The sequence below is a fragment of the Mercurialis annua genome, linkage group LG8 (assembly GCF_937616625.2).
Source record: "Mercurialis annua linkage group LG8, ddMerAnnu1.2, whole genome shotgun sequence".
In the NCBI taxonomy this organism is placed as follows: domain Eukaryota; kingdom Viridiplantae; phylum Streptophyta; class Magnoliopsida; order Malpighiales; family Euphorbiaceae; genus Mercurialis; species Mercurialis annua.
In genome coordinates this window covers 30,155,076-30,178,245 of record NC_065577.1, presented here as the reverse complement: position 1 = coordinate 30,178,245, position 23,170 = coordinate 30,155,076, and the positions used below count along the sequence as shown (strand labels likewise).

The window sequence follows — 23,170 nt, the reverse complement described above, 5'->3', positions numbered from 1 at the left end:
GGAAGAAGACAAATAATGAAGTTGAATTATTGTAATGATATAGTGTTGACATTGTGTTAATTTTCGGTTGATATTTTGTTGATTTTAGCATTGGTGAAAAAGAAAATAATGATGTTAAATTATTATAGTGTTACAATGTCGATCTTATGTTGATATTGCATTAATATTATGTTGATATTTAATTGATTTTATCATTAACGAAAAATAACACATTATATGTGAACATAAAATAAAAAATTGAAATTAAATTGAAAAAATGTTGAAAAAATAAAAATTAGTATAAAAAAAGATTGAAAAATTTAAATCAGTTAGTTTATTACATATGTTGATATCAATATAACATCAACAGAATATCAACACAAGATCAACATTGTAACATTTTAATAATTCAATATCATTATTGTCTTTTTCACCAATGTTAAAATCAACAAAATATTAACCGAAAATCAACACAATTTCAACATTGTAAAGTGGCAATAATTCAACATCTTTGTTTGTCTTCTTTCCCAAAGCTAACATATCATTATCTAGTCTCAGTTAAATTTTTATTTTTTTAGTTTATTTTACGGACATCATTATCTTATTTGTCAATGTTAAAATCAATAAATATCAACTGATTATCAACATAAAATTAACATAAAATCAACAACACTGAAACATTATAATAATTTTATCAATCTACCATCATCAACAAATCGTGCTGCAGAATTAAAAAAACACAGAATTATAACCAGACATAGTAAAACTGCAGAAATAACATATTTTCATTCCATAAAATCATAAAATTATTTTATATACATGAAAATTAGTATTACATTCCTTAAAGATAATCTTTACACATGTTTAATGGTAAAAAAATTTATCATGACTTAAAAACAGTTAATAAAACAATTTCTAGATCTGAAAATGAAAAAGAAAAAGAAGAAGAATGGTGAATCTTTTTGTCTCAAAATCTGATCATATGCCTTCTTTTTAAAATCATTAAAAACTTCTGATATCTATTCTTCCTTCCGACAATAACTCCGATTCAGATCTGAAAAAGAAAACACAAAAATAAGAGAAAGGCGGCGGCACAACAAAGGCGGCAGTGGAGTTGAGACTTGATGAAGGGCGACGACTATCAGAAGAAGAAATCGTGGGAAGAAGAAGAAAAGAAATCGCTACTTTCAGAGAAAAACAAAAAAGAAACCGCCAATATCAGATCTAAGAAAGAAGTTCGTATAAAAGAGAAAAATTTAAAAATTTAGGTCAAAAAAGTAATAAAAGACTGTATGAAAAGTAAAGAAAAATCTTGGCCCGTATAAAAGTTATTGGACTAAGAAATCCCGTAAAACATATAAAAAGCCCAAAAAAACATAGCTTAGGAAAGCCTAGGAGGGTATTGACATGGCCCAAGGCCCACATTAGAAAGCAGACTCAGAAACCTTAAAATGCCAACAATAAAACCCTAACCCTTAACTTCGCTTCTCAGTCTGAGCCGCTTCGATTCTCACCGTCTCTCTAATCGTCTAAAGCAAGGTAGGTTTTCTTGTATTACTGCTCACTCTATTTTAATTGAATTGAATTCAATCGAATTGCATTGTTTTTGTTTTGAAGAAAAGACTAGCTCGGTGCAAATATGGCAGCAGCAGCGGTGGCGGCGCCGGTTCCAATTCCGGTCAATGCTGAGCCAACTCAGCCCTATACGGAAGTCAAGCTCTTCAATCGCTGGACTTTCGAGGATGTTTCGGTATTTACCCTATCGAGTGTTTAATGGTTTGAATTAATTGCATTTGATGTCTATTTTTGATTTAAATGCTATTAACTGATTTTATGATGTTAGGTTTTGGATACTCAAATTATTTGCATTTTTGATTTGAATGTTCTCAAGTGTTCTTATGATTTTAAGTTTCAGAGAGTCAAATTATTTGTATTTGGTGTAATTTTCGACTTTAGTGGTTTTACGATGTTAGGTTTTGGATTGCCAAACAAATTTTCTCTTTTCAAGAAATCAGTGCTTAGTTTAGATTATATCATACGTATTATTTCTGCCGAATACATATTCGAACTACATAACTGCAGATTGATTTATGTAATTTCTCTTCTGTTATGTTCGTTGTTGCCCTCGTGTATTACTCTAGTACAGGTGTAGGAAGTATCTTGTAAGCGATGGCTGTTAAGTTATGCGTTTGCCATGATCTGCTGATATGCTAGTAAATGTTGATTTCTTTTAGACTAGACAGTACTAAAATGCGCATCTAATCACTTTAATATTTTTATTTGAGACATGTATATTTATGTTCAATCATTTTAGTAGCTCTTCTTATTGATTTGATATTGTTATGTTCGCTTTTTTATGTACTCATTTCTTCATTGTTTTGTTGTGGTCTAGGTGAATGATATTTCCTTGAGTGACTATGTTGGTGTGCAACCAGCCAAGCATGCCACTTATGTTCCACACACTGCTGGAAGGTACTCCGCAAAGCGTTTCAGGAAGGCTCAGTGCCCAATTGTAGAGAGGCTTACAAACTCTCTTATGATGCACGGTAGAAACAATGGCAAAAAATTGATGGCTGTTAGAATTATTAAACATGCCATGGAAATCATCCACCTTTTGACTGATCAGAACCCTATTCAAGTCATTGTAGATGCTGTTGTTAACAGGTCACTTTTAAATTTTAGAATGCACTTTGCTTTCTGCTGGATGTCAATTTCCTTTTCTTTTTTGGGATGAGTTTTTAACTTTGAATATTTCTTTCTTCTATTACTATAGTGGGCCACGAGAAGATGCTACACGTATCGGCTCTGCCGGTGTTGTTAGGCGTCAAGCTGTTGATATTTCTCCTTTGAGGCGTGTTAACCAGGCCATATATCTCCTTACAACTGGAGCTCGTGAAGCTGCATTTCGCAACATTAAGACTATTGCTGAATGTTTGGCTGATGAGCTTATCAATGCCGCCAAGGGCTCTTCCAACAGGTTGGTCCCATTTCTTTTTGCTCACTTGCTTCATCCTTTTACTGGTTTGTTCATACTACTTAACTGTTGTTATTTTCCTATATTGCAGTTACGCTATCAAGAAAAAGGATGAGATTGAAAGAGTTGCCAAGGCTAACCGTTAAGGATTCAACATCGGATTGGATCTATTAAGCTCTGGCTTATCGGTTATTTTTGTTATTTTGTTCCTTTTGAACTGGAGAACATATTTAGGAGGTGTTGGAGTTAATTTTGTTAAAGCTTTGTTTTACTTTTTGGAGTTAAATTAATATTATTATGATTTTACAAGATATCTGAGATGAAGAGATTATGTCTTTTTTGAACAGTAGTAGAATGGTTCAGCATAATGTGATCACCCTTAGTATTTGCTACTGTTTACATTTATTACCCTTGGTATTTTTTAATATCTTGATTCTTAAGGCTGAAAAATGGCCTTTTCATTTTATGTCGTTGATTTTATATTTGATCAGTTTATCTAACCGTTAATTAATTTTGTCAATTTTTTAAATGGTTTTTAATCATTAGATTCCATATAATCTACTATAAAGTAAAATTTAATAAGTAAATCTTTTTTTGTACCATAAAGTTGTAGAAGGAATAATGTAAAAGTCATCCTTTTTTTTGTTAATAATTTCTTAAAATAAAAGAAATTCGCTTATAGAATGACAAACCCAAAATCGGAACTCGATTATGCCGAAATACAACTACCGGGTTTCATAGTTTTGTCAAACGCTGCTAAGAAGCGTTCTGCCGGCTAATAAAACATAAACTTTTAACATCAAAGTTCACTCAAACTTTTACGCCTGTGTGTACATACAAGAAAGGGTTGAAATACCTCTAAAATCAGTCAAATAAGTGCTCATCATCACTTGTATATAACATTCCCCAACATATAACATAGAAATTGAAAACCAACTTACAAGGACACTATATTCTTTTGTCGCAGCTGAATCTGCAAGAGCTTTTCTTCTTTTGCAAAAGAAACCTGAATCACAGTAATTTCAAATATCACATTCTATGAAACAACATAATCTTTTTGTACTATGCACATCGCCTTTTTCTACCGTTACTTTATTTATTTTACCATGGGATTAAATTCATCCAATGGTGACACTCATAAGTGAACTGAGCAACATTTATTTTGTAAAAAATAAACCAAATCTTTTCTGATTTTTTTCACTTCTAACCGAACCTTTTTATTTAGTCAACTGTTTTAATAACTAACTTTTATTAATAGCCAATAATACAATTTAATGGTATTTTCATAAAAAAAAAAACTTTTTTCAATTTTTTTGGTTCTAACCAAACATATCCTTACGTCACCCTGAAGATACTTATACAATTGACGAAAAAAGGTTAAAAAGTGTTCATTTTTTTTTATAAATACGCCTTCAAATTGAATTTAAATGTACTAAGAACTCAGCCACAATTGACAAAATTAAAATGTTTGACTAGAAGTGAAAATTTGACGAAACAAAGTAATTATAGAAAGCACATCAAATATAAAAACACAATAAAAATACGAAAGTAACACAATTTAATTTCATAAACTCACAATTATCATAATAAAAAAAACATAAAATTTACAAAATCGTTTATATAATACAAAAATACATTACAATATACTGAAGTTTTTATACACGCTAATGGAAAAAGAATCATTAAAAAATATCAAAAAATAAATTAGAAGAAAACTAACAACGGGATGAAAAAGAAGAAAGGAAAATAAATGTACAACAACGATGCCAGTAATGATAACGGATGGATTGTGTGCTCCAATCGACTGTTATGATTTGTAAAACAAGGTAAATAACTAATAAAATAATGATTGTCTGATTGACTCTCCGATGCTTAAATTAGTTTAGGTTTAAGCTGAAAAAATAAAATTTAATGTGTGTATACATGCATACCTCAGCTCCTGACCTGATAGAGTTTTAAAAGAAAAGTGGTTTCTTTAGAAAAAATTTTCGGTTTTTATCGGTTTCTAAGTAAATATATCTCTCTTGACAACACGAAAAAGCCAAAATGGACATAACATAATGATACATAATGAGTACTATAAGCAATATGTAATGAATAAAAAGAAATTTTTGATGTGGTCCTACACTTCCGCAATTCATGCCTTAATGAATTAGGCCAAACACATTTTTTAGCCCCTGCGCTATTATGTTTCTCTAATTTGGATATGTACACTCAAAAACATTTAAAATATAGCATACACTATTACAAATATCTATTTTAAATCTTTATTATTGCACGAGTTTACGGAGTGTGAATGACTTTTATAATTAACGGAGGCAAAATATAAATTTGAATTTCTACATTATAATTTTTCCAAATTGAATCTCTGCATTAAAAAAAATTCAAATTAAATCCCTATGCTATTAGAAATATCTATTTTAAATCCTTCTGTCACATAATTCAAATAATATTAATAATTGTTTATTTAATTTTATTTTAATGTTATTAATTATTTCGAGCGTTTTCGACACTGAAACCGTCTCCTGATATTAAGACCTATTCAAAATATAATTTAAAATTCTAATTATTTAAAATTTATTAATTTAATTACATCAAAATAAATATTTTTAAAGATATAATTAATTTTTATTTTAAAAAATTAAATATGTTAAAAACCGTTTATCTTTCTCAAAGTCCAATTTTGGTTGGTTTCGAGAAAAAAGAACCAAATCTGATTCGTTCGTTTTCCTTCCATGAAAGACAACCAAAGAGTTCGTCTTCTATGGGAGGAAGACAACTGGGTTGTCTTCCTACCATGAAAGACGAATCAAATCTTGTTTGTCTTCCTCGAGACGAACCAAGATAGATCTTGAGGAATACGAACGATTTTAATAAATTTAATTAAAAATTATTTAAATATAAAAAATTATTTATTTTGATTTAATTAAATTAATTAATTTTAATTTAATTAAATTAATAAATTTTGAATAAATAAGATTTTAAGTAACACTTATAGTGCATGGATTCGATTGACAAAAAATTATACTCCCTCCGTCCCGTTTAAGAAGGGACAAATGAGTTTTGCACAAAGATTAATAAAATAAGACAATATTCTATTTTGTCATGTCTACCCCTATTAATTAGTATAGTTTCTCCTAATAATAGTATAGATATATTGTAAATTGAGTCGCATTTAATACATATTGGAATAATTAAAGGGATAAAAGTGGAAGTTTAATATAAATTGGCACGGAAAACACGATATGGCCTTTTTAGATGGGACAAATAAAAATGGGATATGTCCCTTCTTAAACGGAACGGAGGGAGTAATATAAAGACTCAATTGACAAAACAATTATAGTGTAAATACAACCAATCTCAAAGGTAAGTGCGTGCATTTTACTCTCCAACGGAATGAGACGGAGGGACTTAAATTGAAGACTTTTGATAGTATATGACATAATTTTAATACTTTTTAGTGCATGGACTCAAGTTTGAAAAAGATGATAGCGCATGGACGATTTATGTCATGCTCAGCAAAGATAATGTCTTCCTTTCTTTAAAACCCTGAGGTACGTTAAAAGTTTTGAATGGAATAACGATTGACAGAAAGCTTTTGAAGAATTGAAGTTATATTTAAGCTCTCCTCCGTTATTGGAAATATCAGAGATTGATGAGATTCTATACCTGCATATATCTATCACTAGTAAAACGGTAGCTTCAGTGTCATCTAAGGAAGAGAAGGGAGAGCAAAGACCTGTATATTACAACAGCAAAGTACTGAAGGCCCTCGAGCTAAGATGCGGCAAGATAGAAAAAATTTCTTTTACTCTGACATTGACGGTCGAAAAGTTGAAAAGATACTTTCAAACGCACATAGTAGTGGTGTGCACCAACCAACCATTCAAGAAAGCATTAGGAAAACTAGAGACTTATGTTGAGATATTATAATATCAAGTATGAGCCAAAACCATCTTTGAAAAATAGTCCTAACGGTTGCTTCTTCTTGTTTCAGGTGGGATTTGAGGACTTCGTAGGCTTAAGACCCGTTCTAATAAGTTTCAAGTTATCAATATAAAAGGGACAAACAGACCCTTCATAAAAAAAAACATGCAACCTTTCATAAAAAAAACAGACAAAATATCTATAAAAAAGACAAACAGCAAAATAAAAACCTTAAATAATTTCATCTTTATTATCTTCGATTCTTCATATATAAAATTAAATTCGAATGTTCTTCGCCGACAAGTTCAACCAATTAAAATAAAAAAGACGAAAGTAAATTTGATTATTTGTATATTTAGGCCTCACTTGATTTTAAAGAGTATAATTCATTACTAAGAAAGTTAGTGTGGAGGAAATCAATATTTTTATTGCTTGATTCACTTAGTAACTTGTCGGGAAGTTACATTTTATTTTTAATTAATTAAAACGTAAAGACAATATTACCTTCAATAACTAAATTAACTAATTAAATATAGGGTTATAATTGTATTGTCATTAACTTAACTAGAGAACTAGAACTTACTTAGGTTTTGTTGGGGAAGTCATTTCTCTAGTTAAAGGAAAGTCAACCCTTCAACTTTACAGGAATTAAATTGACAAAAATGAACCAACAAAAAAAAATGTTATTTTACGAGAAGTTAAACTTTCTTAGTGAACTCACTCCCAATCAAGTGAGACCTAAGATGTGTTAAAGTAACATTAAAAAAAATGATTATCGTCAATATTAAAAATAAACTATTAACACAGCCGGAAAAGGAAATAAAAAAAAATTCCGACGGATAAGATTTTTTATTTGGGAGAAAAGAAAAGGGAAAGTATTAGTTTTTCTAGTAAACTGTTCACCATTTGTACAATTTATAAAAAGCAAAATTACTTGTTTGTATTCTTTTATTTTTGTAAGCAAGTAAACACAAATTTATGATCACAGGGTCCTCTCTTTCTTAGAAGCTTCATTTCAGTAACTTATTAAGCAATTTGATAATATTGTGAAGAAAAAAAGAACAAATTATTTTACTCAACTTTGGTTTATATGGAACGAATTGATGTCAAAAATTACTATTATGTAAATAACTTATTATTAGAATATTAGTATTATCTTAAACTTACTACATTATTCTAACCTTTGTTTGTTTGTTTTTTTACAACTGTTTGGTAACTGTAACTTTTTTAATATACATAATTGCAATAATTTTGAAACTGATACTAAACCGATACCGGTATCTAGGGGTGAGCAAAAAAAACCCGATCAAACCGTTTAACCGAATCAAAACTGAAAAATATGTGTCTTGGCAACACCATAAAGCAAAAGAATGGACATAATAATGAATAATGAGTAAGTAGAAGCAATAGGTAATGAATAAAAAGTAACATTTTGATGATGTGGTCCTATGCACTTCCGTAATTCATGCCTTAATGAACTACTAAGTCTTCCACTTCTATAGCTTCTTCTCTTCATCAATGGCCAAACCAACAATGTCTGTACATCACTTCGTCGTCGTCGTCGTCTTCGTCGTCAGCATTTTTCTCCGTGGCAAGGCATCTGAGCTGCCTAGCTGGTTGAATGAGGACGATAATGAAGTTGACATGGTCCAAACAAGGCATGATCAGTGTGATCTAAGCTCAGGGAAATGGGTATATGATGAGTCCTATCCTCTCTATGATTCAACTTGCCCTTATCTTAGTACTTCAGTCACTTGTAAAACTAATGGAAGGCCTGATTCTGACTATGAAAAGTGGAGATGGAACCCTCATTCTTGCACTCTTCCTAGGTAATAACTTGTAGTTTTTCCGGGTTATTTGTTATCAACACAAACTATTTTTATTTCGAATTTTGGTGATCGAATTTTATTTTATTTACTAAATTCTAATTTTGTTTCAACAAAAAAACATTTCGGCTAAAATGCATAAATGGTAGTTGGATTTTACAACGTGACAACCGGATTCTTTTAGTATTTTTTTAAAATATGTCGCGTATGTATAATATTTTTTAGATGGGAGTATTTAGGCAAATTATGCATACATGATTGCAAATAAAAAGAAAAAAAATAAAATCTGGCTATCACATATGCATTTTTAGATGGGAAATTTTCCGTTAAAATAAAATTAAAATTTAATAATTTAATTGGAAAAAATAAAATTTAAAAACCAAAATGGGATAAACTAAAGTTTGGTCTATGAACGTATTTATAAAATATTATAGTTTAAATACCTTCAAAATCAATTACCATAATGTTGGTTGTTCCTAATTATAAACCAATTGAACATTATTAATTCTATGTTTGGGATGAAATATTAGGTTTGATGCATTGAAATTTCTTGGAAAGATGAGAAGGAAAAGAATAATGCTAGTTGGTGATTCCATAATGAGAAACCAATGGGAGTCTCTTGTGTGCTTAGTCCAAGGACTTATTCCCACTCCTCATAAGAAGCTCACCTACAATGGTCCTTCTATGGCTTTCCATGCTTTGGTAACTCTTTTCTAGTTTCTTATTATGTGAGAGATTCTAGATTTTTATATGTTTCAAATTGGTCACATTAAATAGTCTAAATTTTTAATTTTAATTACTCGGTTCTGATAGGACGGTCTAATGAAACATATTCTTATAATATACTGTCACGATATTCGTAATAAGTTGAAGAAGCGATATGGTTTGAACAGGAATTTGAGACATCAATAGAGTTTACATGGGCACCATTGCTTGTGGAACTGAAAAAAGAAGGCGGAAACAAGCGAGTTCTTCATTTGGATAGGATCGAAGAGAATGCAAGATATTGGCGAAATGTCGATATTCTTGTCTTTGATTCAGCTCATTGGTGGACTCACTCTCAAAAATGGAGTTCGTAAGTCATTTTAATTCACTCCTAATATCTATGTTATTCATGATATCATAAATTTGAATATATTGAATTATTTAGTATGAATTGGAGATGACACAAAGATAGTAAAATTGCAGGTGGGACTATTACATGGAAAGAGGGTCTGTCACAAAAAGTATGAATCCGATGATTGCTTATGAGAAGGGACTGAGTACATGGGCTAAATGGATCGATTTAAATCTCGATCCTCGTCGAACTAGAGTTATTTTTCGGAGCATGTCTCCAAGGCATAACAGGTATATCACCTTCAAATCCTATCGTAGCACATATTAAGACTATGTGCAACCATGTTACCTGTAATACAAGCATCGGTTGATGTAGCTCCACACAGGGGTGGAACTAGGTTTTGCAAAATGCAGGACGTAATCATATAATTGTTTTTTGAAAGGGCGAAAGGTACAAAAATAACTATATCTTTTAAAAAAATAAAAAGTTGAAGGATTTGCGGGGCGGATGCCCCTTGAGGCTATATGTTTGGTTCCGCCCTGGCTCCACATGATAATGTTCAACATGACATTACATAGATTAAAAAATAATTTTATAATCTAAAATTGACGAAAATAAAGCACTTGCTGTAATTCTTATAATAGAATAAAATTTTACGGACAAAAATAATATGTTGCAGGCAAAATGGTTGGAAATGCTACAAACAGAGGGAGCCTTTAACACATTTCAGTCACCAACACATACCAGAAGAGTTAGTAGTACTACAAGAGGTAGTAAAAAAGATGAGTTTTCCGGTATATTTACACGATATCACAACGATGTCGGCTCTACGTAGAGACGGGCATCCGTCCGTGTATAGAAGGGCGGTAAGGCAAGAAGCTGAGAGGCAGCACTTGACAAACTTCTCGTCGGATTGTAGCCATTGGTGCCTTCCAGGTGTACCTGATATTTGGAATGAGATGTTAAGTGCAATTCTTTAGGTTAAGAGAAAATGTTAGTATTAAGTGAGTAGAATAACTCTTCTACTAAATATCTAGTGTTATTTCTTGTTCATTGTGTTCTTTTTATTTCTAGTGTATGTTAGAGATTGTGATAAATGGTTTGTGTTTATGATATTTTATTATGTGATATTGTCATTTTAAAATGTTATTTTCATGTCTTATTTAATATCTAATCATCATATAATTATATGAATTGACTCTGTTAACTTAGTAAGATAGTTAAGCAACTAATTAGAATTGAAACTTGAAATAATATATTTAAAACGAATTGACTCTAGTAACTTAGATGAAACGATATATTTTGGAGTGTCTCTCAAATAACGCTTTAGTTAGAGTATATATCTAGATTCTTCGCATAAATTGTTAATGGTACAAGACTTATCAGAGAATTAGAACTCTTAAATTTTAACCTCAATTAGAAGTAGAAAGCAATGCTAAAGATTAGAAGTATTTTGGTTGCAATTTAGCAGGCACAAACTAAAACATGACTTAATTTATTGATTCTTTCAATTAAATGGAGTACATATATAAAAGAAACCTATATTTACTAATCAACTACTAAATGTTAAACACCAAAATTATTAGATAAATATACTTCATCACATAGGATTATGAAATTCTCATTGATGATATGATATATGATGAAGCTAATTAAAAAGAGCACTTAATTCGAATTAAAAAGCGTTCCATTCTAATTAAAAAATCACTAATTTAAGTGACAATCAATGAAAATTTTATAATCCGTCCTACTATGAACTGAACTCGTGTAAGAATTTTTCGAACTAGAGGCTCTCTTATAGTAGCGAGGAAAGATCGTACGCGCTTTTTATCATTCTATTCCGACATAAAGCTTTTAGTAAGAAGTCTAGCTCAACTGATCATGGACAGTGAGCCTTTTCCTTAACTTAGCAATCTCTTTAGAACTCAGTCCAAAAGCTTTCTCCAAAAGTTTTTGGTCAATTCCTGATCCAAATAAAGCACTTGGTATTCTTTGCAAACCAGGATTTTCACTGTCAAAACTACCCAAAATTGTTGCTTTTTTATCTCCAACATTCATTTGAAAGTGCACCAAACCTTTGGGGAACACCATAACTTCACCTTTCTCAATCACCTTAGCGAAAACTCGATTCTGCGTGTCGACGAATCCTGAATATAGTTTCCCTTCTAAAACAACTGCAATCTCGGTTGCTCTCGGATGGAAATGAGGCACATTCACACCTCCAGCTTCAAAATCTGCTCGAACTAGCGACACACCTAATGTGCTGAGACCAGGAAACACATTCACATTCACAGGAATAGATGATAGTCCTGTTTCGTCGAATTTTCCGGGAGATTTAATCCCGGAAAATGTGAAGTCTTCTACTGTGGCAGCCGATGAATTCTTGCATGAAACGTAGGCTGCAGCATCGTTATTGAGTATGCAGAAGTCCCGGAGAGGATCCGGGTCTGAAGCAAAGACAACATAGACATCGAGGAGAAACAGAGAGAAAACTAATGCCCTTCTTAAGGCCATTTCTATGAGCGTAAATACACGAACACCGTGTGGAATACGTTCTGTATGGGATAGAAATGGACCCTTTTTATGGTACATTTTGCTTGATAAGAAAGCGAAAATGGAGTAGGTGCAAACGGTGGTTTAGCTTTTGGAAGATTTTAATGAAAAATATATGATTAAAGCAAATGACATGAGTTGTGTTAATAGATTAAGCTTGTACCTAAAGATTACTTAAACTGAACGCCAGATTCCAACTACTACATCAGCCATACACTTTAATATGAATCAGCAATGACATGGGACACTTTCTAGGACTATTCTATCATACTTTTAGAGCATATTTGAGAAACATATGTGGAACTCCTTAGTGCACCTTTTCGCTGTCGGAGCACAACTCGGTCTTAACTCGGTGAGTAGCATATATTTATTTTATATTGTTATATATGACTAGTTTTACTTTAGCTACGAGGATAATTTTCACCAACGGTATCCGAACTTTCTTCTTTCTCCTCAAACCGTCTTAAAAGTTTAAGCTCTCAATAACAAAAACATCATAAATAAAGGACCATTATACAGTCTTTGAAATAACAATAGCTTTTTTTTTTGTTATAAGATCCTTGTATCTAGTCACTGAGTTGGGGGAAATGATAAAGTTCCTGCGCCTTTTGTGATTAAAAAGTATGTATCTTCATATGTAAACTCTTTGACAGCAAAGCCAAAAATGTAATGTCACAATCATAATCAATAAAATAGATTTTTTTTTTTGATAATTGGAGAGGAGAGCGTGGGAAGATATGAACGCAAGACTTAGCAATTAACTTTCCAACGTTTATACCATTTGAAATATAGCTCAGTGGTAGAATTTCTTTAGTTTTTAAGGAAATAGTTATTCCAAAAATTTATAGAAAAACAATTTGATAGAATTAGTATTACTTATCTAAATTTGAATCTTATGAACACTACTATTTCATTTCAAACATAGAGTAAACATAGCTTACACATCACAAAAAATCAATTAGAAGACATGTTAACAAAATGTGTTAAGAGCGGGTGGTAGTGGCTAGACTCTCCAAATGCGTTCATGAGGTCTCAAATTCGACCCTAGCCTCAGCACAGCCTACTATTTCAACTAAATTAACACAAAATTCTACCTCTAACAACTAACATAGCGAGCGTCTATCTGACCTAGCGAGCTTCTATCTCTTTAAAATGAAAAGGTGTATTAAGCTACGCAACGAACATGAAATGTATTTAAAATTAAAATAAAAACATGGTTTCACAATCAAAATATGATGAATCTGGCCAAACCCCAATAAAATGACATTAAGCTTTTGTTTAAGAAGATCAAACCTTTCTGATGAGACTGCCTTTTGTCTTCAAACATCACAAGTTTACAGATCCTCAAAAGTAAAATTGGAAATGTGACAAACAAGGGGGTACATATTCTTATATTGGATATTCCATTTTATTACCCTTTTGAGGATGAGCAATGAAGTCGTTGTGATAGTGTTCCACAAGCGTCGTATTTCAATCAAGGACACGTCCTTCAGTAGCTCGAAACATACATACAACTTATATAGAATTTTGGTACACAGACCATTACACTGGTTTTACAATTCACAAATGGCTCACCAAGTGTTAGTAGCTATCCACATCTGTTTCTGGCCTTCGAAGATAGTAACGCAGGCAGTTCACCAATACCTGCACATTCAAAATGAAATATTGAAAGAAGTTAGATTATTAGAATAGAAAACGGAGGAACAACCTTTTTTACTTAAAAATATAGAAGCTCGGAGAAGTATTTCTGAAAATGCAGACGGAACACCAAAGCCTAAGATTTAAGGAGTTTCCGTGCAAGATTAGATGGCAAGAAAAACATGTCCTTCCCAAGACTTCAAAGACTGCTATGTTATCAATTTGTGACTTAACATTTATTTCATTAAGGCGGGAAAGAAAACCAACAAATCTGGAGTTCATACGTCCAAAAAAAATAAATATTCATCAACAAATTTCGAACAACAGTCCTGTCAGCTCATTACCTGAGACATTGAACTGTTTAGTGCTGCTCCTCTGTAGCTGACATGAAACTTGTCTTTGGCTACCAATCCCTGGATGTAACAAGAAGTTAGTGATGAGAACGGAAAAGTATTGACAGGTATACTAAAAGACAAGTGTCGGTGTGTATTTTGAGAGGGGAAGAGAGAGAGAGAGACTTCTGTATCAATCTCTGCCGATTCAAACTCAATATTAATATCAGACATGATTTTGATTATTTCTACAAGTAATCCAGGTCGATCTGCTGTCTCAATGCAAAGCAAACTGGCAAAATAAAGATTATTTGGATTCAGTATGTAGCAAAAAAACAAAAGACAAATACAGCTCCAGAAAATAATTCTATACTGCTATTTTGTAAAGACGCACACCTCCTCTTAGGTCCATCGGCTTTGACATGAACATGAGTCGCAACATCCACATCAAGCTGCCATAATAAAGAAAGAAATTAGCTCAAATTTTGTATGAACTTTGGAAGATACGTCTACTATTTTGAAAATATAACATTTCTTAGAAGCTTAATTATATGCAGGAAAGTAAAGGAAAGATGGCATTTCAGATCTTCATAAAAAAATATTTTTGGTGCAGTCAACCAGTCATCAGATAAGAAGAGACCACTGATTAAAAAAGCCAGCAGAACAATGGTCAAAAAGATCACGGGGCACTAGACATTGAATGTGAGTTCAAACTAGAACATGGATTAGGAAGTTAATGGAATTAATTTCAAGAGAAAATAAAGATCATTTAGTTATCATTAGGACTTAAAGAATGTGGCTCTTCATTTCCCTTATCACCCGAGAGAGATGGTGTGTATTCTAACTAACAACAGTATGAGAATTTAGAGCTCAATCATATCTAGTATCACATGAGAGTCACAAGCCATCTAGATAAACATAGGTAGTCCATTTCTGAGAAACAGCAAGTGGTTGCATGATGAAGAGGCTGAACGTTTTGTGAATTTGCGCGTACATACTTTACAACCCAGCTACCCCTAATAAAGAAGTAAATTCATATCATGACTTTTTCAAAGTCACAACAAATTCTGAGTGCCGTTATTTTTCATCCATGCTTGACTTTAATTTCAATTTTTAAAGCATAAGTATTGAAGTATCCTTTTCAGTTTAAAGGCACATGTATGTGTTTGATTTTTAGGCATATGTGACAAATTGAATAACAAAAATATATACTTTTTTACCCCCATTAAATAGAGAAATTTATTTTGCACATGAAGTAAGAAAAGTAGGTATTTTTAGTTGACTTACTATATTTTTCCCAGAATCCCAATTCCTTTTAAGGGGAGACACTCCATTATAATAGTGGAGTAAAATTCACAATAATCAAATCATTTGCATAAGTCTAGTGCATTAAAACCAAAACTTAATTACTTGTGGGCAATAAATCAAGGTAAATATTTCACATCTTATGATGAAATTAATATAGCTTAATATGGATATTTTTTTATAATTTGGTGCTTAACCAACTTTAATTAATAACCAAATAAGGAAACTTCTCTATATTTTGAGATGCTCACGAAGGAAAAAAAAAATCTAGGAATAAAAAATTTACCTTTTTCTTAGGAGCTGTTATTCCAAAAGCCTCGCCCATTGCAAGTTTCTCGCTAGATTCCTGGTGAGGGAGTCAAAAGAAACAATTTCATTGCCATAAACTATAGATGTTGAGCATATATTTTGTCTAATTCCAGCCTGTAGCCTTTTGAAGATATCATTAATTTCAAAAGAGCAAAAATTAGAGTAAGCCAACAATATAAATTCAATATACATACTGGATGGTATTTCAAAAGATTGTTAATGATGGTAAGTCGAATTCTCTCTAACAAATCAGGATCTTCAACCTTGCGCCCACTGTCTCTAGCATAATCAAAACAAATCTCTAAATGCTAAGACTTGCAATAAACCATATAGTTATCCATAATTAATAGGCAAGTATATGTACAAATTTCAGAAGTTTAAGGAATCAAGTAAAGTACAGCAACAGCTTATGAAATTTGCGCATGTAGATTAACGCAAACACAGTTAATTAACATTTCAGTGTCAAAAATAAGCAAGAAGAGGGCCACGGCCATCAGCTTTGAAGAACATCTTGCAAAATAAATGATTGCTTTTGATTATTTCAATATTTCATCAAAATCATGTTTTCCCTCCTCAATTTCAGTTAATGACATAGAAACTAAAGGAATAATATGACTCTTCCTGCTTCATGCATCTCACTGCATCAAAACCTAGTTTCTCAGTATATTTCTTTTACTAATGTTCAATAGCAGTTCTGCTGAGATCTAGAGAACTAACGCATCTGCAGATCAGGACTTCATCTGAACTATGAGATGAATGTAGCAAGTGTATGATAAGCCATTAGCTCACTAGGCTTACAACAAGTATGTTGTTCAATGAATGATGTTTAAAATAGAACAGATTCCAAGAAAATCTCCAAAATAAGAACTCAAAATCAAGCTTCTTTCTAACCAACTCAAGTCCAAATCTAAATTTAACTTGTGAAATCTCTTGAGACAAAAAGAAGAATAAGCACCACAATATAAATAGTTACTGTATTCTATGTATAGTTGTTGATACTTTATTTGAAGACCTACCTACTGAGAGAAAATAGTTTGATATATCCATGCATTGAAATGACAAAACATCATCAAGCTAGTGCTACCAAACAATGGGAAAAAAAGTCAGAATTTCAAAACTAGAAAGAAACTTTTAGTAGGATTATGTATAATTGTTTGTACAACATAAAATCACCCTGTAGCAGCCAGCAGGTCAATAAACACCCATGAAAAGATTACTTACAAGCGTGTAATGAAGAATTTTATTTGCTTGACAGATCCTTCCGTAAGAACAGAACCCTTTGCCACAACCAATCCCAAATCTTTCAGGGCATTCATCTGTCCTAAGATAAAACCAGAAGATTCACAAAATTGATTTTATCCATAAGTCTCTAGAGTTACATAATCGTGTACATGCAAAAAAAATGAGATCATATAGGCCGGAAATCAATTATTATGTTGATGAAAGCACACAGTGGCTCAAGAAAACAAATGTAGGTGATAGATGCCAGAGTCCAAAGATGTAAAGTGCAATACAAGTTGAGGATAAAGCAGTATTAATAATCAGTTGAAATTACATGCATTGATTCAACCCTTGAGGATGTATGGGAAAGCATCCTACTTCTGATTTTTTCAGTGACTGGTGACTAAAGTAAAGACACCATTTCTTTCAACCAACATAATCCCCTTGAATACACTTTTCTGCAGTTTTTGGTGTAGTTGTGCATAAGTAAATCAACCAATGATAACTATTTATCAAGTAGGAGAAAAGTAACGCAACTTCAAGAAAGGAGCTTCCTATTAAAAGCATAGGAAGCCTTTCCAAATGAGAAATCATTCTCTAGAAATTATTACAATCACAATGACAAGAACTTGTAAGAAAAATTAGAAAATCACAAAGAGAAGTACCCATTAGTCTCATCATCAGTAAGCACAACAGGCAGTTTCAATGACCATCACAAGTTACTATCTTTTTTGTGTGATTTTCACTCCCATGCAACAAATGAGAAGATATCAACTCCTTGCAGATCTAAATATTTACATGGTGTTTTAAAATTCAGGCAATATCAGCTTTTTTAAATGTGCTCTCAACAACATAAAAAAAAAAAATTTATTTCGAGTGCTTCTCATAGCAATCAGAGGTAAACTAGTTAATTTTTCCACAAATACATTACATTAGTTCCTATTCACAAGCTGCTTCCCTTCAAGTGAACAAAGCCCAAGCTTCTTAGAGATGCATAGTGATGATAATACCAGATTTCAGATCAAGAGATGGTCTGAGTATAAGAAAGTTACTTTACCGTATCAATAAGAGCTCCAAGTCGATCTCCAAAGCTAACTTGTACAATCGTCGCATCAGAATCAGAATCTTGATCTATCAGAACTACTGGCATAGGAACATCAGCATCCTGTTCAAAATTCTGCAAATGCCATCAACAAATTACATAAAGACCTAGTAACAAAGGTTATACTCTTCTAAAAGATGGATAAACTATCAAATGAATGAAAAATCAAACACTAGTTGATCTATATAGAAAATGACTTCTGCCAAGCACGCAATCCAAGCAACAAGAGTTCCAAATCAAATTCCCAAGAGTTTCAGACAAAATACGTGACAACAGCTCATAGAACTAGTTATTTGGAGGAATAGAAGAGATCACAGTTCCAACAAGCACTCGTTAAATAGTGAACATGTACGCAAAAATAGAGAAAATACGACATTTACAGTAAAATAACCTGAAAATTGTACGAAATTGCAAAAACTTCGACCAACAAATATTTGAAAAAACCATAAACTATGCTCAAAAACTGGCATAACAGTTGGTGAAAGGAAACATCGATATCAGAAAGTTCGTATACTTAACTAGTTAACCAGTGATGCTATGATTATCTAACACAGCAGAGTTACATGTTTTACCATTTTTTTCACATGTTTTATTATGTCAAAAGACAGAGTAGTGTATCTAACACGTTTGCATCTCTAACTAAGATGATAAAAAGTTTTGTGTCTATAATCTATCATTACTCACAACCTGCAATAAAGATCTCCCGGAACCATTTTTCCATCTACAAATATTTGCAGCTAAAATCAACAAGATTGCAGTTTTCCTGTACGTCAATTATTGACTAAATGCAAGAAATATGCTTCGCGAGAACCATATACATTGAACTATACGAGGATCAATAGGATGCAAACTTCCAAAGCATTAATAGTTGGGTGCACTACCCAAGTATCCATCCACAAAATTAATAAGCAGTAAATACTTTTTCCCTCTGTCATGAATTATGTCTTTATATATTATCTTCTAAAGAAATGAAGGATTTCACTTGTTAAAGAAGAGAACAAAAAAGAGCATTAGAGAATTCAGTTAAGGACATAAAATCTATACCAACAAACATTCAGCAGCTAGATTTTCTTTCTTTATCTTAAGTTTCTCGCTTTTTCATTTCCCATATAACAGAATATATACCTTTTTCAGGGTTTTCACTAATTAGACATTCCAATGCAGTGATAGTGTAAGAAGAGTGTCCAAGACAAAAGAAACAATACAATGAACCCATGAAACCTTCCAGCTTGTAATCTGTAAACAGCAATTTAACACATGCTCCTTCACTGCCTATACAGAAACCTATCGGGGGCATGTCAAGTCTTATCTTCTTCTTCTACCATCCAACAACATGCGATGATCGTCCTAAACTTTTTCTAAGTACAAAAGGACAATTTATGCTCTCATGCCTGAGATCTAACATTTGAATTCCAAGTGGAGACAAATGTAAGCTAAAACTCACCAGCAAGCAGGCTATTAAAAAAGGATGATCAGCAGCTACCCAGATTCTGTGTACATCTAAAACGTCACACTTACTCTCTCGCTCCCTCAAATCTTTTAAGTAATGACCACTTTTGCAGTATGTGGGTTATCTGACAATCTTCAAAAGAACAAAACAGCAACATTTCTTCCCACGGTTTATATTCTTATGTTTTCTACCGCAACCAACCCCCCATCCCTCTCCTTTTAGCTCCCAACCCGACAATTGATTCCAGAGTTTGCACCAAAAAGGTTTATGTAGTTCCACCTTAGTCAAACATAAATCTCAAATTCGAACAATGAATATTACACCCTCAGATTTCGCACTTGCCGAACAATATAAGTTGAGGTAATAAAATCAGATCTCTCACAACTAGAAGCTTACAACTCAGTAAGAATTAAAGAGTTGCATACAATAAACAACTCAGCACACAAATATTCCTATATAATCATTACCCTCATACATTACATAAAAAAAGTCAATAAATTCATAAAAAAACAAATAATCATAGAAAACACTGACCAAGGGGATTGAGCTTGAGCTGGTAGCATTTGTATTATTAGTAGAAGAAGCATACAACATAACCCTGATACAAAAAACACATTAGAAACCAAAAAACAAGAAATGAATACACATTTGTACAGTTGATAATTATTTGAATCACCTTCTTGGAGAGGAAAAAGAGATTCCATTGGAGTTAGAAAAATGATTTGGGATGAGAAAAGAAGAGGTTTTGAGATGAAAACAAGAAGCTGATGATGACAAGAGATTGTTAGTAAAGGAAGCCATAATCCCAGAAATTGAGATTGAAATTGAAAATTTGGAATTGTGAGAGAGAATTATAATATAAAGTGAAGGGCTTTGGGAAGTGTGACGTCGTCTTCTTGGTGGGTGCCACTGCCTACACAAATGACTGTAGCAGTTGCAATCCGCGTATGATTGTATGATTAATCAGTTTTGGACAAACACTTCAATTAGTGTCTAAACTTGGATCATACTCTCATTTAAAGCAACAATTGATTATTGAGGACAATTTAGGTCATATCTTTGCCAATTTTGGATAATTTGAGTGCATTTGTTCACTTGTTGTATGTTTATTCAATTAAATAACCATGTTATTCAAAGCGGATTGGGTCGTGGGGGTGTCGAGTTTGCTCAGACTTATGGCAATTTGGTAGTTTTGTAGTGAAAATGGAGTCGCTATCTAGCAGGGCTATGGATAGCGTTTCTACTAACTAGATATCTCACTCATTTATAGATGTATAAGACGACGCGCATCGTACTAAAAATCCAGATTTGTGGACATAATTAACTATAAGCATTGGCATTTATTAAATTTATCGATTTACAAGTATAAACACCTATTTTCGACAGATAGAAAACTGATAAGGGACTAAAGCGTCCGATGATGATTTCCAGAGACACCTGTCTTGATGATAAGCTAACAATCCGCATATTAGAATTCAAGCGGACTAGATCAATGCGTAGCGACGAACTTGAACGATTGAAGCATATAAAAGCTGGAAAATGGAAGACTGGATATAAGCATGCATGACGCGCATATGACTCGATGTGCACGGGCATGTGAGCATGTAGAAAATACTCCTAAACAAGCATCTAAATCTAATCCTGAAGTTTCTAACATGTAACAGACAGAGGTGTATTTTATTCCATTTATATGCATACATCCTAAACTGAATGTATATGCGATTAATTTTAGTTTTATCATCTTGAATTTCTATAAGACCATTAATTATATTTTCATGGAAGTCATAAGATTTCTATGTGATTTGATTAATTTGAAGCTAATTTAGCGTGATTATCTGATTAAGCCTGTTAAAATGGATCTAGACATACATTCAAATCATTTAAACATTATTTACATGTCTATGTAAAATTGATATATATACAAGGTTAGAAATACTATAATTTAAAACCTTTATTTTGGAGTGTCCAGTAGTTGTCAGTCCTCTATATGTCTGTACACTCGGATTTAGGATCCAGGCAGAACATGAAAGTTGTTCCTCTCGTCGATATGAATCTTCTAGTCCAAACCGGGTTTGATTTCGAGTTCAAATAAACCGGGATTATGGTCTGGAAGTTGCTGGTCTGGCGGGTTTGGGCCTCGAAACCCATGATGACATGCCGATCCACTAGTTCTGACATGGCAGACACGTGTTGGCTAGGATGGGTTTGGAAAATTACAAAAACTAGTCCTACAACTAATTACAAGTTTATGGGGTCAAACGAGGCTCAATTTCGAGCTTAAACGGGCCCGAAATTACAAAAACAACAATAGAAACTAGAATCAAAGATTTGGAAGGGGTCTGCAGCGGAGAACGGCGACGCTGGAAGAACTAGCGTCGACGACAAAAGGAGGTGTGTAATACCCCAAAATATTTAATTAGCTAATTGGATCACGTGTCCAGTTTTGAGTCGCAGTAGTGACGATATCAAAAAGTTTTCTGATAAATAAGTTTTAGTAGGTCGGTTTTGGAAAGGATTATATGCGAGGAATTTAATAATATATTTCAATTCAAAAGTTGGAATTGGAATTAAAAGGAAAAGTGTCGAGAAAAGCTCAAAATAAAATACATGGACCAAAGTGGTAATTTAGCCACTTGGTGTCGAAAACGGAAGTTTTAGGTTTTGACGGGAAAATATTAATATCGAGCTTTGTATTATTTATCGGATATAAATAATACGTAAAGGTAATAATTTAAGAAGTTATTGATTTAGTTATGGATTAAATTGAATAAAAGAAAAGTTTAAAAGATAAATAATAATAAACAAAAAGAACAAGGATCAAAGTGGCACTTTATCCGAATTATATAAGAAATGAAAGATGGAATTTGATACAGAAGGAAGGATCGAGAGAAATGAGAAAACCTTCGACGATATCGTCGTTTCGCCGCCGTTTCGCCGTTCGACGTCCGATTCGAGCGATTTTCGCGGCGATTTCTTCAGAATCAAATCCTCTATCAATCCCGAGCATCAAATCAAGGTAAATATCTCGAGAATTGGTACAAAAATAGAATTTTATTGGCTGTTTTGATGGAATTGAGTTTTAGGATTGAATTCGACGTTTTTGAAGTTATTATAGCGTTTTAATGAAAACCGAAATGCGGGTTTTGTATAGTTGAATGTATAGCACGTCGAGATGGCTGAACAGCCCCGGAAAACAACTTTCCGGGGGGCTGTCAAGGGTGCGCGTTCGCACACTCCTTGAAATTTAGGGTGTGCGTTCGCACACTCATTGTATGCGTTCGCACACTACCCAAAACTTGGCAGATTCAAAATCCCAACGATCGGTTTATAGATTTGCCTCTTAGGAACGCATCTGTCATATTTCATCTCGATCCAACAGTTCAATTAGGAGAGATCGTCATTTTACTAAACAGTGTCAGTGTGCAGGCAGCACCTGCGCATTGTCCTGAAAACTCCTTGAAACTTCATCGAAATGAAACTAAACCCTAAAACTTAAA

General features: G+C 32.7%; 4 protein-coding genes across 6 annotated transcripts; 2 read left to right on the top strand and 2 right to left on the bottom strand.

The window, feature by feature from the left end:
- The first annotated feature begins 1,409 nt into the window (after nt 1-1,409).
- Nucleotides 1,410-3,266, top strand: LOC126661379 (40S ribosomal protein S5). 2 transcript variants are annotated; one of them, XM_050355212.2, is made up of 5 exons: nt 1,410-1,518; nt 1,597-1,729; nt 2,372-2,643; nt 2,753-2,956; nt 3,045-3,266. In XM_050355212.2, exons 2-5 carry the CDS (start codon nt 1,619-1,621, stop codon nt 3,097-3,099), a joined length of 642 nt encoding a protein of 213 aa, XP_050211169.1. In that variant the 5' UTR covers nt 1,410-1,518; nt 1,597-1,618; the 3' UTR covers nt 3,100-3,266. The 2 variants fall into 2 exon arrangements, with proteins under 2 accessions (XP_050211169.1, XP_050211170.1); XM_050355213.2 differs by having other exon boundaries at nt 1,411-1,518; nt 1,602-1,729.
- A 5,000-nt stretch (nt 3,267-8,266) lies between these two features.
- On the top strand, nt 8,267-10,912 carry LOC126661427 (protein trichome birefringence-like 36). Its single transcript, XM_050355282.1, has 5 exons — nt 8,267-8,709; nt 9,237-9,408; nt 9,600-9,781; nt 9,895-10,053; nt 10,443-10,912. The coding sequence occupies exons 1-5, from the start codon at nt 8,399-8,401 to the stop codon at nt 10,741-10,743; spliced, it is 1,125 nt and encodes a 374-aa protein (XP_050211239.1). The 5' UTR covers nt 8,267-8,398; the 3' UTR covers nt 10,744-10,912.
- A 520-nt stretch (nt 10,913-11,432) lies between these two features.
- On the bottom strand, nt 11,433-12,401 carry LOC126661428 (germin-like protein subfamily 3 member 2). The gene has a single exon (XM_050355283.2). It carries the CDS (start codon nt 12,353-12,355, stop codon nt 11,630-11,632), a length of 726 nt encoding a protein of 241 aa, XP_050211240.1. The 5' UTR covers nt 12,356-12,401; the 3' UTR covers nt 11,433-11,629.
- Nucleotides 12,402-13,549: 1,148 nt separating this feature from the next.
- LOC126660821 (ACT domain-containing protein ACR12) lies at nt 13,550-20,714 on the bottom strand. 2 transcript variants are annotated; one of them, XM_050354512.2, is made up of 10 exons: nt 20,350-20,714; nt 20,208-20,271; nt 18,179-18,298; nt 17,122-17,216; nt 16,095-16,173; nt 15,878-15,937; nt 14,683-14,738; nt 14,473-14,578; nt 14,299-14,367; nt 13,550-13,960 (listed from the first exon to the last, which is right to left on the bottom strand). In XM_050354512.2, exons 1-10 carry the CDS (start codon nt 20,472-20,474, stop codon nt 13,898-13,900), a joined length of 837 nt encoding a protein of 278 aa, XP_050210469.1. In that variant the 5' UTR covers nt 20,475-20,714; the 3' UTR covers nt 13,550-13,897. The 2 variants fall into 2 exon arrangements, with proteins under 2 accessions (XP_050210469.1, XP_050210468.1); XM_050354511.2 differs by having other exon boundaries at nt 16,095-16,179; nt 20,350-20,709.
- Between the last annotated feature and the right edge of the window lie 2,456 nt (nt 20,715-23,170).

Excerpts from the sequence above, each read along its gene's own strand:
- LOC126661379 (XM_050355212.2), top strand. The coding sequence starts at position 1,619 with ATGGCAGCAGCAGCGGTGGCGGCGCCGGTTCCAATTCCGGTCAATGCT. Across the intron at positions 1,730-2,371 it reads GGACTTTCGAGGATGTTTCG|GTGAATGATATTTCCTTGAG; the intron begins GTATTTACCCTA and ends GTTGTGGTCTAG. Across the intron at positions 2,957-3,044 it reads GCCAAGGGCTCTTCCAACAG|TTACGCTATCAAGAAAAAGG; the intron begins GTTGGTCCCATT and ends CCTATATTGCAG.
- LOC126661427 (XM_050355282.1), top strand. The coding sequence starts at position 8,399 with ATGGCCAAACCAACAATGTCTGTACATCACTTCGTCGTCGTCGTCGTC. Across the intron at positions 9,782-9,894 it reads CACTCTCAAAAATGGAGTTC|GTGGGACTATTACATGGAAA; the intron begins GTAAGTCATTTT and ends GTAAAATTGCAG. Across the intron at positions 10,054-10,442 it reads ATGTCTCCAAGGCATAACAG|GCAAAATGGTTGGAAATGCT; the intron begins GTATATCACCTT and ends AATATGTTGCAG.
- LOC126661428 (XM_050355283.2), bottom strand. The coding sequence starts at position 12,355 with ATGTACCATAAAAAGGGTCCATTTCTATCCCATACAGAACGTATTCCA.
- LOC126660821 (XM_050354511.2), bottom strand. The coding sequence starts at position 20,474 with ATGGCTTCCTTTACTAACAATCTCTTGTCATCATCAGCTTCTTGTTTT. Across the intron at positions 18,299-20,207 it reads GCTCAAGCTCAATCCCCTTG|AATTTTGAACAGGATGCTGA; the intron begins GTCAGTGTTTTC and ends TGGCATTTGCAG. Across the intron at positions 16,180-17,121 it reads AAATTCTTCATTACACGCTT|AGACAGTGGGCGCAAGGTTG; the intron begins GTAAGTAATCTT and ends TGATTATGCTAG.